This window comes from Eulemur rufifrons, chromosome 24 (assembly GCF_041146395.1).
Source record: "Eulemur rufifrons isolate Redbay chromosome 24, OSU_ERuf_1, whole genome shotgun sequence".
Classification (NCBI taxonomy): Eukaryota; Metazoa; Chordata; class Mammalia; order Primates; family Lemuridae; genus Eulemur; species Eulemur rufifrons.
In genome coordinates, this window is record NC_091006.1 from 11,324,270 (window position 1) to 11,341,224 (window position 16,955).

Genomic DNA, 16,955 nt, shown 5'->3' on the forward strand with positions numbered 1-16,955 from the left:
AGTCTAATTTCGCCTTCCAACTCTCTTGACTCAAACATGACCCTTTAGAGCCATACAAAATAAGCCTGCTCCATATTCAATAGGTAGCTCTATAGCTATTTGAAAAGTGCCCCATTCTTCCTGTTTCCAGGTTAAAGTTCCTTGGTATTTTATGTGAGTGGATCTTTGTTACCTTTAGAAGTCTTTCAGATAATCAGTGTACCTTTATTCATTTATTCAGTCATCCATTCATTCTGCCTATCCCAAGAACTTTCATAAGAAATTTTTAAACTGGTCAGGGCACTGTGGCTCACGCCTGTAATCCTTAGCACTCTGGGAGGCCAAGGTGGGCAGATCGCTTGAGCTCAGGAGTTTGAGCAAGGTGAGCCTGAGCAAGAACGAGACCCTGTCTCTACTAACAATAAAAAAATTAGCAGGCATTGTGGTGTGCCTGTCCCAGCCACTTGGGAGGCTGAGGCAGGAGGATCACTTGAGCTCAGGAGTTTGAGCCATGGTGATGCCACTGCACTCTACCCTGGGTGACAGAACGAGACTCTGTCTCAAAAAAAAAAGTTTATAAACTGTAGTGGTTAAGAGCACAGGTTTTGAGCAGATAACTAAATTGCTGAATTTTTCTAGACCTTGGCTTCTTCATCTATAAAATAGAGTTCTCCAAAAAATAAAAAGAGTTAGCCAGGCATGGTGGTATGAGTATGTAGTCCTAGGTACTTGGGAGGCTGAGGCAGGAGGATCACTTGAGCCCAGGAGTTCAAGGTTGCAGTGAGCAATAAATCGAGCCACTGCCCTCCAGCCTGGGTGACACAGTGAGACCTCATCGCTAAAAATAAGTAAATAAATAATAATAAATAAATAAAATGGGATTATCCAGATCTATTGTGTATTTGGAGTGAGATAATGCATGTAAAGAACTGGTAAAGGGTCTGGTACTTAGAAAGCATTCAATTGATGGACGCTAAATTTTCTAGCTCAGTTAGAGTGTTAGAACACACCTGCATAATCTTGTTCTAATGTTGAGAGGGTGGGAAAATATAGGATTAAAATTTGTTGTCTGTTTACTAGAACTATGGTTAGAGGGCTTTAAGATGATTAGGAATAGCTTCTCTGCAGGTTCTCTTTCAGTTCTATTTTTTAGTGCTTAACATGTTTTATTTGGAAGCCTTAGTTTTCTTGAAGAAAAATGCTGTTATGTTAGTTTTGACAGGCAAATTTTGCAGGATTGAGGTTGTTAAAAACTTGAATGATAGAAGGTGGAAGAATGTCTTTTAAATACATTTGATGTTCATTGGTTATACAGATTGTATAGCTAACTTTTTAAACTTTTAAAGCCTTTTAAACTTGGAACACTTTATTTATTTATTTTTTTTTTTGAGACAGAGTCTCACTTTGTTGCCCAGGCTAGAGTGAGTGCCATGGCGTCAGCCTAGCTCACAGCAACCTCAAACTCCTGAGCTCAAGGGATCCTCCTGTCTCAGCCTCCCGAGTAGTTGGGACTACAGGCATGCACCACCATGCCCGGCTAATTTTTTCTATATATATTTTTAGCTGTCCATATAATTTCTTTCTATTTTTAGTAGAGATGGGGCTCTTGCTCAGAGCTGGTCTTGAACTCCTGAGCTCAAACGATCCGCCCACCTCGGCCTCCCAGAGTGCTAGGATTACAGGCGTGAGCCACCGCGCCCGGCCTAAACTTGGAACACTTTAAACTTCAAATTTTAAAAATTATGTACTGTTTTAAGGGAGAGAGAATATTGATTGACTTATTACCTGGTTGTAACAATTTGTAATAGTAGAAACACTCAGCCCGTTTTTAATAAGAGCTCACACTTACGGGGAACTACTGTATACAAGGTGCTGAGCCACTTTGCATACATCTTAGAATTTTACCCTCACAACCACCTTGTAACCAGAGTACTGTCCCTGAGATGTTAAGTTACTTGACCAAAATCACAGAACTTGTCAGTCAAGATTCATACCCAGGTATAAGTAGAAGATGCTAGAGAGATGGTCACTGATTTAGTTACTTCCTGTAAAGGTATATCATGCATCATTAATTTGCTTTTCTTACTTCTGTGACAAAAAGTATGCCATCAGAGCCTGTTTGCCTCTGGCAGTATATAACGGAGCTAGCAGCAGCCATTCCCCACAACCTGAGAGGCTGTATCACTGGTTTACGAGGAGTGGGCATCCACAGTGGGTGGGGACAGGCTTTGTGGAGTGTTTGGTTCTTCTCTGGGACCCCAGAATCCACCCACATTACCGGTCTCCATCCTGAATCAGTCAGCAGGCAGTATGAAGATTGGATTCTCACTGCTTTTGGTTTGTCATTTGAGGCAATGTCAACCAGCAGCCCAGAAATGGGCTTGTTCTTTCTTTGGTGTACATTTTATTCTCAGCTGTTCTTTTTTGCCACTTGTTTGCACAGGAAGTCCTCAAAGAATCTCAGACTAAACAGGAAGTGATTTGTTCACATATAAAGGGGTACTAAAAGGAAGGAGGATGGGCAGGAGGAGAAAAGAGAATGGTTGACTTGTGACCTGGTAGCTAGTTGTCTCCTGCAGTGGATTTTATGTAAAATCCATAAATACTGTATAGGTTTATAGGCTGTGTGCATTTCTAAGTAAATCTGCCCTTCTAAATTGGTCTCATCAACTTGGAAAAGAAACCAATTTGCTGGAGATACACCTGGGTCTATTTACCTTGATCATACTTGGTTACCCTCCTCTTTTTAGTAGACATTTTAACAAAAGGCTAAAATTGCAAATGTATTTCTTTGGCCTTAGGAAATTTATCATTTGTTTAGAGCAGTGTTTTCCCCATTTAAGCTTCAAAATAAAAGGATCAAGTAATTTTGGAGCAGAATATCTCAATATTAATAATGTTAATGAACATGAGCTTTGGAGACAGCCCTTCCTGGCTTTGAATCCAAGCACGGTCACTTACTAGTTATGTCATTTAGGCACGTGAGAGTGTTTTTCTCAGTAAAATGGAGTGTCATGAGGCTTAAAATAAATAGCATTTGGTTCCTGCTGCCACTTGGTATCTGGAAGCAAAAAAAAAAAAAAGAAAAGAAAAGAGATCTTCTGCATAGGAAGGCTTCATACTTTGTCATTCCCCACCCAGTGAGAAAGGCCCTCTTGAGTGCTCTGTTTCCCTCTGCCATAGTACCTATGACCTGCACTGGAAACGCTGATTCTCTTGCCTGGCTTTTCCTTGAGGGACCTTCAGTTTAATTCTTTTCATCCGTAGCACTTTCCAGAGTCTACAGTAGTTCAACAAATTATTAATAAAGGAATGAATGAGTAAATAAAAAAAAAAAAGAAAAGAAATAATATTTGGGTGGCCAGGCATGGTGCCTTATGCCTATAATCCTAGCTCTTTGGGAGGCTAAGGTAGGAGGGTTGCTTGGGCCCAGGAGTTTGAGACCAGCCTGAGCAACAGTGAGACCTCATCTCTACAAAATGTAAAAAAATAGGCCAGGCATGGTGGTGCATGCCTGTAGTCCCAGCTACTCTGGAGGCTGAGGTGGGAGGATTGCTTAAGCCCAGGAGTTTGAAGTTGTAGGAAGCTGTGATGATGGCACTGCACTCTAGCCTAAGCAATAGAGTGAGAGCCTATCTCAAAATAAATAAATAAATAATAAAATAAATAAAATTGGAATTGCTTGGTGCATAGTAAGTTCTTAAGTAGTTAAGTAGTTGCTATTGCTGCTGCTGCTGCTGCTACTACTTCTTGAGGAAGGTAACTTCGGGGAAGAACAGGCAAAGAATTATTTTATTTGTCTTGTTTGATTAGCTGGCTTTATTTACCCTTTCCTAATGTGGAAGACATTGGGAATTAACGCCAGGCTAATGTATCAAAGGGATTTCTCATTTGGGACTGTCAGCCCTAGCAGAATGCATGCTCTATCTTATTTCTGGAAAGAGGAAATTATTTGTTTTCTATTTCACCTTTTTAAAGATTTTAGCCATCTTTGAGTATATAACCTCTATTATCCATGTGTAGTGTTTGGAAAACTTCCTGTTTATTCCAGTGCGTCCTGGGTAAAGGATGTGGATAATCATCTTATTGCTATGTTATTAAATAAACATGGCCTGCTTCTTATAAACATCTTTGTTCTAATAATGTAGTCTCAGACTCACGGTGTGACTATGTGGCAGCTTTCTGGCATCTTGTGTGATATTTGGAGGCGTGAATAAGTGGGTCTCTATCCTGCTTGAAATCATTGCAGCAGTTTTCACACCACTCTGAGTTCTCTGGAAGGCTTACTGATGTTTAAGTTACATGTTCATACTCACTTTGTTTTTGTGCTTTCTTCTCTCTTTCCTGGACAGAAACCAAAGCCCAAACCCCGGCCGTCCATCACAAAGGCAACCTGGGAGAGTAATTATTTTGGAGTGCCCTTAACAACTGTCGTGACTCCAGAGAAGCCGATCCCCATTTTTATTGAAAGATGTATTGAGTACATTGAAGCCACAGGTAAGAGTGTTACCTCGTAACAGTTGGTACCTTGCACTGTCTACAGGATGTTTTCTGGAACCATCGGTTTTCTAAGCCATCTTAGATTCTGGCATCAGTTGTTGAGTGTGAGATGCTCTCAGAGAAGGAGCTGAGCAGTCCTGACAGCTGTCAGGTTTATGGATTCTCCATGTTTGTGCAGTTTCGAGGCTCTGTGCAGCATTTGTTAGACCTTGGCGCATGTGGGAGCAGTTCTGTTCTCGGGGCTGCGGTGGTGGCTGGTTAGGTACTTGCTCTGTGCTGTCTCCGCACCCACCGTAGCGTGCAGCACGGCGTCAGCTGCCTGTCTGTTCCTTCCGGAGCTGTCAGCTCCTTGAGGATTTTATGTGTCATTGTGTCCGGGGCACTATACTGGACACAGAGTGCATTCGAGTGTACCTGAGACTCATGTATTAACAGGGTTTTTTCTGAGGTAAAAAACAATTGGGATGCTTGGGATATCTTCTGGTTACACAGCTGAATTTCAGCTCCACTGACAACTGGGTGTTATCACAAAGGCAGACTGTCTTGGAAAATTTTCTGCATTGTTCTTGAAATAACAAAATTTTACTTGTGTTAAGACCATTTGTTCATTCAGTTAGAGTTCCCATGTGTCTCTCTGGCCTTCCAGTTTCACGCTGTTGTTTCTCTCCATTTGCTCCTGGCTACTTTCAGACTGCTTTCAAAGCTGGTGATCTTTGAGGAGATGGTGGTATAACAGTCACATGCTAATGTAGATTCTTGAGTATTAATAGTTGAGCTTGAAACTAATATGAAACTAAGGTAGGGATTTATGGCCTTTCTGTGTGTTCTTCTCATTCCGGTGTTATCTGTAATGACATGATATTGTGTGGTTCAGACAGCCTACGAGGCTCTGCTGCTAATTTCAGCATCATCGTGTGAAACTGATTGACAATGTTAATATTTACTTAGGATGTTGCAAATCGGGGAGGGTAGCTTTTAAATTGAAGCCCACCAAAGACTTTATAGTTATTTCCAGGGTTTTCTCAGTAGTACCCTAGGGATGAATCTCAGTAAATACTCTGCCAGTCTGCATAATCACAGCAGATCTGCAGCTTTGTTTAGTTCATTCTGTACCCAAAACTGTTTCTGTGTCTGTCTTTTTTTTTTTTGGTGGGGAAGGTGGGCAGGCAGGGCTGCAGTCAGCTCTATCTTCTGTAGACCCTCACCTGCTATGTCCATCTTTTTGACACTGGTTTTATATCACTTTCTTCCTGGCACCTCTCTCAGACAAGGAAGTCAATAGGAAGCAAATCTGAGTGGTTGAAGGCTCTCAATATTGACCCTACACTTCAGAGAGATTCTGTTATTTTCATGGGAGGAGATGGGGAGCTGTTTTTTTTCTGAACGTTTCTTTTGAAATAATTTCAGATGTATAGGGAAGTTACAAAAATTGAAAGTTTTAACAAATTGTAAGTTAGAAAAATTCCCAGGTTCCCTAAATGCTAACATTTTACCACATTTACTTTATCATTCTTTCTGTGTATGAATCTTTTTTTATCTCTCTCTTTATATTAATGAAGTGTTTGAAAGTTGCATATATGATGCATCTTTACTTTTAAATACTTCAGTGGCTATTTCCCATTCTCTTATAGAATGTACTTGTCAAAATTAAGAAATTGACATTGATCCAGAACTAATCTATCTGTAATGTAATCTAAAGACATTTTCATTTCATCAGTTTACCCACTAAGATCCCTTATAGCAACAGACAAAAAATTTTTTTGGTCCAGGACCTAATCTCAGAGCACATATTACAGCTAGTTGTCAAATCTCTTTAGTTTCTAATGTGGAACCATTTGGGCAGTGTGTTTTTTATGACCTTGATAGTTTTAAAGAATTACAGTTCAATTCTTTTTGTAGGATGTTCCTCAGCCTGATTTTGTTTTGGGTTTGAGGGGGGTTTTTTGTTTGTTTGTTTATTTGTTTTTAATGTTTCCTTGTGATTAGATTCTGGCTTTGCATTTCTGGCAGGAACAGGGTCTCAAAAAAAGAAAAAAGATCATTGCTTTCTCGCCTCAAAATCTGCTACTCAGTTATAACCAAGGCCCTGTGTTGAGACTCCCCCTCCATATTTTGCCTTCTCAGGTTAGCTCCTAACATCGTGGGTGGAGATTGGTTCTGGTTGGCACCTTCTTCTTTCTGGAGCTTTCTGATTGTTCATTTACCCTTGTTTCATATTTCTGAAAACTAGGATGTGGTAAAAAAATGGCCAGCTTTCAGACTGATTTGCAGGTGCTTTTAGGCCAGCCCAGAGGCAGCCTCTGTGCTTGCGGTGCTAATAGGATATTAAACTTCCACTGTCTCAGCTCCAGTTACATGGAAAGGCTGGAAGAGGGCAAATCACTACCACAGCTGCTCTGGGACCCCACGAGAGCAGTGGGAGGGTCGAGGGGAGCCTGGGAGCCAGACTGATTTTATGTTTCTGGCTCAAATGCTTTTTTCTCCAGTTTTCGTCTATGTGGAGAATTGGTCGAGGCAGTGGGGTCACTGCTCCCTTCTATAACAGTGTGACTCCTAGGTGACAGAGAACATTGGCCAAACTAATCTGAGCTCTCTGATGCATGGTAGGAAGTGGAAATATTCAGTTCAGTTTATCTCACTGGAGTGGAGTGGGGGCAAGGGGTTACTTTTAGAGCCTGCTCACAACAATCGTCCTGAGAATTTCTCTGGATCAAGTACACTGTCTTTACAGCTCTCAGGGGCCACAAGACTAAGGTTTTCTGTCCTGGGTCTCAGGGCCAAATTTGAGTCAAGGCTTCCTACAGTTTAGGAAATATCCATGTTCTACAGCATAGGAACCCCCGCAGGGAGCTTCCAAGGGTCACTCCTCCCCACCGGGGAAGATCTCAGCATCCTGGAGGCAGATGTCCAGTGCCTGGGTACCTTGGCTCTGCTGCCTGTGTTCCCAGGCTCCAGCCTCTCCTGGGCCTCACCTGTTAGCCATTTCACTAAAAATAGCATCCTCTAGGCATGGTTTCTTTGAAAAATGTGTAGGACCAAATCTTCTCGCTCCCTCTTTTTTTCTTTTCTTTTTTTTTTTTTTTGAGACAGAGTCTCACTCTGTTGCCCAGGCTAGAGTGAGTGCCGAGGCGTCAGCCTAGCTCACAGCAACCTCAAACTCCTGGGCTCAAGGGATCCTCCTGTCTCAGCCTCCCGAGTAGCTGGGACTACAGGCATGCACCACCATGCCCGGCTAATTTTTTCTATATATATTTTTTTTTTAGCTGTCCATATAATTTCTTTCTATTTTTAGTAGAGATGGGGTCTCGCTCTTGCTCAGGCTGGTCTCGAACTCCTGAGCTCAAACGATCCGCCCACCTCGGCCTCCCAGAGTGCTAGGATTACAGGTGTGAGCCACCGCACCCGGCCTCCTCGCTCCCTCTTTTTGTGATTTTTTAACCTTTTTCTTTTGGCAGTGGGAGGGGCAGGGCAACAGTGATGACAATGACTTCCCATGCAGGTAGTCCTTTTCTTAATTGATTTGCTTCCTGAGAGGTGACCAGTCACCAGCACCTCTAGCAAGTGCTCCAGGGATCTGCAAAAAGAGGAACTGTGCTCAGGGAGAAGCAGATTCATTGGGGCAGAGGCACCCATTTTACATCTTGAATTACAATGTATTCAGACCATTCCATATAAATAACTGGTAGGCCACAGTTTTGTTAGTGCATCTTAAGTTTAGTCCCTATGGAATGAAATTCTCCCTGAAGTCAAGGAAGCTTGGCAGGTGTTGAAAATAATAATGCCAGGGATGGTTTACCATCATGTTCACTCACCCTACTTTCTGTTCCTTACACACTTTCTTAAAAGAGACAGGCTCTTGCTCAGTCACCCAGGCTGGAGCGCAGTGGCGTGATCATAGCTCACTGAAGCCTCGAACTGGGCTCAAGCAATCCTTGCACCTCAGCCTCCTGAATGGGACTACAGGCGTGTGCCACCACACCCAGCTATGTTCCTTACACATTTATTGAGTGTTGATAGGATCTAGGCATGGCTTTGGGCACTTGGCATATGTGAGCTCATTTCACAAGAGATTGTTTTGTTGCTCTAAGAACCCAGGTGTGGTGGGAAGCTGGCCCTTGGGAGGGAGTCAGCATATGTCTCAGTCTGTTGTCATTGTAGGGAGGACCTCAGTGTCAGGAAAGTACCGGGTTAGCCTGGCTAGAGCAAAGGTGGCTCTTCCTCTACTCTCTGGGGAAGAATCCTACACAAAACCCAGTGACAGAACCAGAGCTTTGCCTCTCAAGGCAGCACAATATTGCAGCCAAAGTCCGTCTTTATTTTCAAAAGCCGTTTGCTGGAGGTCCTGCACTATCCCGCCTTGGTGTTTTGGTGCCTGCACTTGGCAGGCTGTGTAATACCAGTGGTGCCTTCTTTATTTGCCTTCCTAGGCACTAGTTCCCATCAAGGGCACTGCCTTGATGGGCAGTGTAATCAGGTCAGCCTTGACCTCTCATCCCTAGTCGAGTGGGGAAATCCCAGATACAGGACCATGTGATTGCAGGAAGACGAACTTCCTGATAACTCATAGTTGATCTAAAAATAATTAGCTTATCATATTTGTGGGGGCGGTGGTGGCAGATTTTGTTCATTCAACCAGTATTTATTGAATGTTTATATTAATTAAGCACCTGTTATATGCTAGGCACTATGTTGAACTCAGTTTGCCCCCATAGTGTCCAGGGGTGAGGGCAATAGACATAATCACACAAATGCATAATGAATCAGGCAAGGAGCATTACTGGATTTTAAAATCATTGGGGAATAAAGTGACTGATAGGACCAAGTGCTGGTGAGGATACAGAGCAATGAGAACCCTCACACACTGCTCAAGGGGATGTAAAAGGGTGGAATCACTTTGGATGACTCCTTGGCAGTTTATTAAAAAGTTAAACACACACTTACCGTTCCACTTCTAGGTATTTTCCCAAGATAAATGGAAACATGTGTTCACACAAAGACTTGTACTCAGCTATTTCTAGTAGCTTTGTTCATGAGAGCCCAAAACTAGAAACCAGCCAAAATGTCCATCACCCGGTGAATAAACAAACGGGTCCATCTATCCAGTGGAATGCTACTCAGTGATCAAAAGGAATTACGATGGCGCGGGCTTGTATTCCCTGCTACTCAGGAGGCTGAGGCAGGAGGATAACTTGAGCACAGGAGTTTGAGGGTACGGTGAGCTATAATCATGCCAGTGTACTCTAGCCTGGATGACAGAGCAAGACCATGTCTCGTAAACAAACAAAAAAAAAAAGGAATTAAGTACTGCTACATGCAACAGCATAGTTGAATTTCAAAATCATTCTGCTGAGAGTACTAGAAGCCAGACACAAAAGACTACGTACTATGATTCCATTTCTATAAAGCTCTGGAAAATGCAAACTAATCTTTAGTGACAGGAAGCAGATCAGTGGTGGCCTAGAAGCTAGGGTGGCAAGAATTGGTTGCAGAGGAGCTTGAGAAAACTTTTGTGGGTGATGGAAATATTCCATATCTTGATTGTGGCAGTCATTTTACTCATGTGTACATATTTCAAAATTATCAAATTGTATGCTTATTTTTATTTATTTATTTATTTATTTTTTCTTCGAGACAAGATCTTGCTCTGTCTCCCTGGCTAGAGTGCAGTGGTGTCATCATAGCTCACTGCAACCTCAAACTCTGGGCTCAAGCAATCCTCCTGCCTCAGCCTCCTGAGTAGCTGGGGAGTCCAGGCTACACATGGCACCTGGCTAATTTTTCTATTTTTTGTAGAGACAGGGTCTTGCTCTTGCTCAGGCTGGTGTCAAACTCCTGGCCTCAAGTGATGCTCCCACCTTGGCCTCCCAAAGTGTTAGGATTACAGGCGTGAGCCACTGTACATGGATACAGTTTATTGTATATAAATTATGCCTCATTGGAAAACTAAAAACATCGGGGAGTGAATAAACTTGATATTTACATGGTCTCAAAATATCACTCAGTACATTAATTACTAATTACAAAGGGACTGTACCTTTATAATGGAGAGATCTGAGGGTTACCACCGTAACAAATGGAGACTTAGCATCTCCACTAGCAGTTCAACATCACATGATGTGCCTCCTTGCCAAAAATATTTAATCTGAATCTTATCATGAAGAAACAATCAGATAAGTTCAGAATGTGATACATTTTATAAGACAACTGGCGGGACTCAACGAAAAGCTAATGTCATAAAGAAGAAAAGAATTTGAGCGCCTACTGCGACTTCTCCATTTATAACTGAACCCCTTTCCCATTAGCATAGCCAAGTGTTAATTAAGTCCATGAGCTTGGGAGTCACACCTGGCATCCTGACTTTCCCATGCAGTAGTAGCTGGCCAACTGTAGGCAAGAAACCTAAACTGTCTAAGCCTCATTTTTCAGATCCTTCAACTTGGGAATAAAAATAACAAGTCTTCAAAAGGGAGTTTTTGAGAATTAAATCCCGCGTGTAATGTTCTTAGCATAGTGCCTGGCACATAGTAATCATTCAGTCAATGTTAGCCATTCTTTTGGTGGCTCCTGTCACAAACTTGCTGTGATGGTGGAAATCCTAACAAGATGTTTGTTTCCCCAAAACAGTAATCGGTGAGATGAAGAATGTAGGCAGTTTTTTAAAAAACTTCTTGTTGAAGTTTTATGCCTTAAGAAAAGTGTGTGCATTATAAGCACAACTCTGTGAATATCCACAACCTGAATACACCTGTGCAGCCAGTACTCAGGTCGGGAAACAGAAGGTGACTGCCTCCCCATCCCCCTTGTAGTTTCTCCCCTCAACAATCATGGGCAGTATCCCACTTCTGACAGTATAGAATAGTTTTGCCTGCTTTTGTACTTTAAAAATGGAATCATATCAAATGCATATTTTTGTGTGTGGCTTCTTTCACTCAACATTATGTTTGTGAGATTCAGCTACAGTCGCATCCATACATTCATCCATGGTTGTGTGTGATTGTAGGTTGTTCTTCTTCTTGTATACAATTCCATCATGTGACTATTCCACAATTTATTTATTTCTTCTACTCTTTCTGGACATTTGGGTACTTTCCAGTTTGTGGCAGTTATGGATAGTGCTGCTATTAACAGTCTTGTATATGAATTTTGGTGCACATATGTGTGTACTTATGTTGGTACACACCTCGAAGGGAGGCAGTTTTGACTGGTTCATTTTAGTGTGTTGAACACTATGATTTAAGTGATGTCTGGAAGCACATCGGTCCCTGAAGGAGTAATAGTCTGGTAGGCTGACAGCTGAAGCAGGAAGGAGACCTCTGTGCGACCGAGCTGTGGCTGTGTGTTTCTGTGTCCTAGGGCTGAAGGGATGGCTCTGGCAAGGGTGAGTGTGGATACACCAGAACTGTCTCACACATTCTTGTAGCAGCTGGATCATCCCATCTACAAAGCGTGCCCAGCTGCACCTCCGTTGCCTTGTGGTATAGCTCTTCTCTTTGCTGTGGCTCTCGCGGTGGTTTTGAATTGAACCTGTGGTCAGCACACATCTTGATAACCCCACGGTTTTTACTTGTTGGGCCATCATAGAGTATTGCCATCTGATTAAATTTTGGCCATTTGTGGCACAGATAAGTAGATGTTCTTATTGACACCTAGCAGTGAGACAGAAGTCTTCACCAAGACTCCAAAATAAAAAGTTCAGCCCTATGGGCATTTTGTGAGGAGAGGAAAGGGGAACAGTCAGGAAGCCGGTCTCTTACCTCCAGTGTCTCTTCAGGCTGAGCACGGAACCCTGCAGCCATGGTTGAGGGCCGTTGCTGTCGATCAGCTTGTCTGCATCAGTTGCAGGTCAGAGGTGACCCTCAGCTCCTCAGCTGCAAATGGAAGCCCTCTATACAAACGGCCTTTGACAGAATCCTTAGAGTTATGACCTTCTTCCTTATTTAGCTCATTTGGCTGGGTAAATGAGTAGAGTGCTTTCTGCGTGGCAGATTTAAATTTCACCACTAATTGATGGTAGCATCTTTAGGGAAAAACACTTACCATTAGATCAGAGGCCTTTGGGAGACAACCTCGCAGCAAACGCATCTAGGGCCGGGGTGGGGATGGGGAAAGTACAGAAGGCAGCTGCACTGAAAGTGACTGTGGGATGTGCCATTGAGAAGCCAAGTGAGGACTTTCGCCACGTGCCCTTGGGGGTGGTACACACGTGTACATATGTATTATATATGTTTTGGTGGCCTTTTTTTTTTTCTTGCTAGTGTGCAATCTGTACAGGATGAGCCTGGAGCCAGACTTCCTGGATTCAAATCTCAGCTCTGCTGCTTATGAGCAGATGTTTAACTTTCCATGCCTTAGATTCCTTGACTATAAAGTGGGGATGGTGATGGTACTTTGAGTCATTGAGATGATTCAGTATGTTAACGACCTTATAACAGTATCTGGCAAATTGTAACTAATCAATGAGCTGCTGCTGTTGTGGCCATTATTGACATTATCTAAGATGCACCTTCCACTCGAGCTGGGCCCCTGTGCTGGCTGTAGCCCTCCGTTGCCAAGTCCCCCTGTGCAGAGGCTCTTAGTCGTCAGGGTCCTGCACAGGCTTCTCCCGTGGGACAGCAGCCCACGTGACTCACTCTCCCTTCTGAGTTCTTAAGAGCCGGTGGCAGGACGGGTCAGAACATGGACTTTGGAATCAGTACAGTTGGTTTAAAATCCATCTGGAGGTTGTGGAGGAGATGGAGACAGATTGGTTAATGCTGTTAACCAACATACAGTTAGAAGGAATAAGTTCCAGTGTTCAGTAGCACAGTGGAGTGACTATATTCAACAATAATTTATTGTGTATTTCAATATAGCGAGATGATTAGATTTGAAGTGTTGCCCATGCAAAGAAATGATAAATGTTTGAGGTGATGGATATCCCAATTACCCTGATTTGATCATTACACGGTGTATGCATATATCAAAATATCACATGTACCCCATAAATGTGTATAATTATTATGTATCAATTTTTTAAAAAACATTCATTCTTAGAGCAGAATATAATTCAACAAGACTGAGTACTCAGGAAGGTTTGAATGAAAGTCAGTCATTTATTGCATTAATTGTACCATTAAATTTAAATTTATGTTTCCAATCCTCCAAATATATTGTCAAAATATGATTTGAAAGGAGATGCCCCTTATAAAATAAGCCCCCAAAATAAAGAGTTCTAGCAAAATAATCTGTAATTCAATTCTGTTTATATTACATGAATGATTTGCTGTTTCTCAAAAATAGCTTGTAAGAAATCAGTAATTCTCAAATGTGCAAAGTATTCTCATGTGCTCAATAAGAAAACTATCCAAAAAAAACCCAAATAAACAAAAATCCCAGCTCTGCCACTTATCTTGGGGAAACTACTTCGTATCTCTGAGCCTCTGTTCTTCCTCTGCAAAATGCAGCTAATAATACCCACCTTATTAGGACGGTGAGGGTTGAATGAGATCATGCATATAAGATACTTGGCCTGTCCTCTAGTAAACACTCAGAACACGAGAGCCTCTGTTGTGTTATGAAATTTTCAGTTTTACCTTCTTGCTTATCCTGTCATTACTTCACAGGTTGGTGTTTTGAATCCTCATTTAGATGTGCACTCCCACAGTCAGGATCTTTGTTTCATGTTCTTTTAGATTTTCTCCCTGCTTGCTAAGTCTGTGGTACAGACTTGGGAAGCGTTTTCCCCACAGAGCTCTCTTTAATTCCATTTACCTCATTCTTTTTTTCTTTTTTTGAGACAAGGTCTCACCGTGTTGCCCAGGCTGGAGTGCGGTGGCATCATCATAGCTAGAGTGCCATGGCATCAGCCTAGCTCACAGCAACCTCAAACTCCTGGGCTCAAGCTATCCTCCCACCTTGGCCTCCCAAAGTGTTGTGATTACAGGCGTGAGCCACTGTGCCTGGCCTCCCTCACTCTTTAAGCAGTCCTTTGTGTATTTATTTCTCTGCCTAGTTCCAGAGAGCGAGAGGACTGGAGTGCCTCAAGCAGAGAAGACATCACCCTTTTTTCACTCATTCAGCAAGTACATATAGAGCACCTTATACTATGTGCCATGCACTTGTTTAAGATGATGATATGTATGTCTGTATGTATATATAAATAAATAAGCAAGCTAGCTAGCTGATGATACAGTATCAGACAAAACAGATAAAAATCTTTGCCCTCATGCAACATACGTTACAATCTAGCGGGGAAGATAGACAATAATAAGTAAAATATAGATATAGTGATTAGTGCTCAAGAAGAAAAAAATTAAGCAGAAAAGTAGGGTGTGAAATGTCTGGGTGAGCATTAACATTTTAGATATGGAGGGTTGGGGGAGAGTGGCATTTGAGAAGGACCTGAACGAAGGAAATGAAGAAGGGAGCCGAGTCATTTCCTGGGGAAGAACCTTCCAGAGAGAACAGCAAGTGCAGAAGTCCAGAGGCTGGGACGTTTCTGATAAAGATGCTTTTGCTCTGAGTGAGGTAAGAAGCCATTGGAGGGTTTTGAGTGGAGGGACAGGGTTTGGCTTTTGTTTAATGAAATAACTCCGACCATTGTGTGGAGTTCAGTGAGTTACTGGCCCTTGGGGACTTGAGTAAACTTTCCACAAATCTTCCTCCATTCCGTTCTTCCTTTGTCTGGGTGCATACTCAGTCCTCCATGTTGCTGGCGTGGGTTCACCCACACCCTTACTTTAGACCTGAAAGGATGGAGGGATGCAGCTCAGCATGGGGGGCATGCAAGACAGTAAGCAGATGGGTCAGTTCCTGGTCCTGGCTTGTCTTTCTAACCTCATCTTCTTTTACGCTGGATTCCTTCCTATTACTTGTCAAACAGTGTCGTGCCTCCATGTCATCGTTCAACACTGTTCCTTCTGCCTAACATGTTGTTTCCCCTCCCACCTAACAAATTCCCACTCTTTCTGTAGCCTTTACACTCTAGACATGCCTCTATTATAGTACATTTCCCTTTGTATTAGGGATATTTGTTTACCCCTGTGTCACCCCTTATAAGATAAGTCACAGAGAGCTTGCTCTCTTTTCTCTCTATCATGTGAAGACACAGCAAGAAGACAGCCATCTGCAAGCCAGGAAGGGGGCCCCCCACGAGGAACCGAATAGGCTGGCCCGTTGATCTTAGACTTCCTAGCCTCCAGAACTGTGAGGAAATAGGTATCTGTTGCTTAAGCCACCCAGTCTGTGGTATTTTGTTATGGCAGCCTGAGCAGCTAAGACAGATGGCAAGGTGACTGGTTTAGGCATCAGAACACCTGAGATCCTTAAGGCAGGGGTTAATCCTTTGTTCATTCATGCATCCCCATGGAACCTGGCTCTCCATAGTCTTCAGTCAAGGATCTTTGTGTCCACATGACCAGAACAGAGCAATTGGGTCAGTAGGATTGGGAATTGAGGCAACAGAAAGTCAGAAGGACCCAGACAGGTGGATGAAGACGTGGATGAATACCACTTGAGAACCCTGGTCTGAAAAGATAAGCTTGTTCTTTTGTGTAGCCCTGGTTCTCAGATGGTTTACTGGTTTGAAATGTAAGATGACTTGGGTATCAGACAATTGAATCCTACTGTTGCAAACAAAGATGGTGCAAGGCCTTGTGATTTCACCCCAGTTTGCGTTCTTTCACTCTTGGCTGGAATCCTTTGGCTATTTAAATTTGGTGGCCTCTCAACAGTTTAAAAAAACCAAACAAACTCACACAATTTATCTTTTCAGTTAAGCTTCAATTTGGTTGTAACAAGACCTTTCTAGTATGTAGTCCAAAGCTCCTGATAGCTAGAACTACAATCAGTGTTTCTGTTTTGTGATCTATTTTTTGTGTTTCAAAAGCCACAACAGAAAACTCTTTCTTCTGTTGTGGTTGTCAGGAGCCAGCATTTGGGCAGTCAGCAGCAAGAGAGTGTTTTTTCATGAAAGCTTGATTTTTTTTTTTTTTTTTTTTTTTTTTGAGACAGAGTCTCACTTTGTTGCCCAGGCTAGAGTGAGTGCCGTGGCGTCAGCCTAGCTCACAGCAACCTCAAACTCCTGGGCTCAAGCGATCCTCCTGCCTCAGCCTCCCGAGTAGCTGGGACTACAGGCATGCGCCACTATGCCCGGCTAATTTTTCTATATATATATTTTTAGTTGTCCATATAATTTTTTTCTATTTTTAGTAGAGACGGGGTCTCGCTCTTGCTCAGGCTGGTCTCGAACTCCTGACCTTGAGTGATCCACCCGCCTCGGCCTCCCAGAGTGCTAGGATTACAGGCGTGAGCCACCGCGCCCGGCCTTTTTTTTTTTTTTTTAATGCATGGTCTTGCTCTGTCACCCAGGCTGGAGTGTAGTGGTGTGATGATAGCTCAGTACAACCTTGAACTCCTAGGCTCAAGTGATCCTCATTCCTCAGCCTCTCAAGTAGTTAGGACTATAAGCGCATGTCACTATGCCTGGCTAATTTTTA

The 16,955-nt window shown here is 42.7% G+C and overlaps 1 protein-coding gene across 1 annotated transcript in view; it reads left to right on the top strand.

Annotated features, from left to right (window-relative positions):
* Positions 1 to 16,955, top strand: part of ARHGAP35 (Rho GTPase activating protein 35) — a 114,659-nt gene that overhangs the window by 59,943 nt on the left and 37,761 nt on the right. Inside the window, exon 3 of the mRNA XM_069458250.1 lies at positions 4,332 to 4,476. Within this exon, the coding sequence (XP_069314351.1) occupies positions 4,332 to 4,476 (145 nt within the window). The remainder of the gene's footprint in view (positions 1 to 4,331; positions 4,477 to 16,955) is intronic.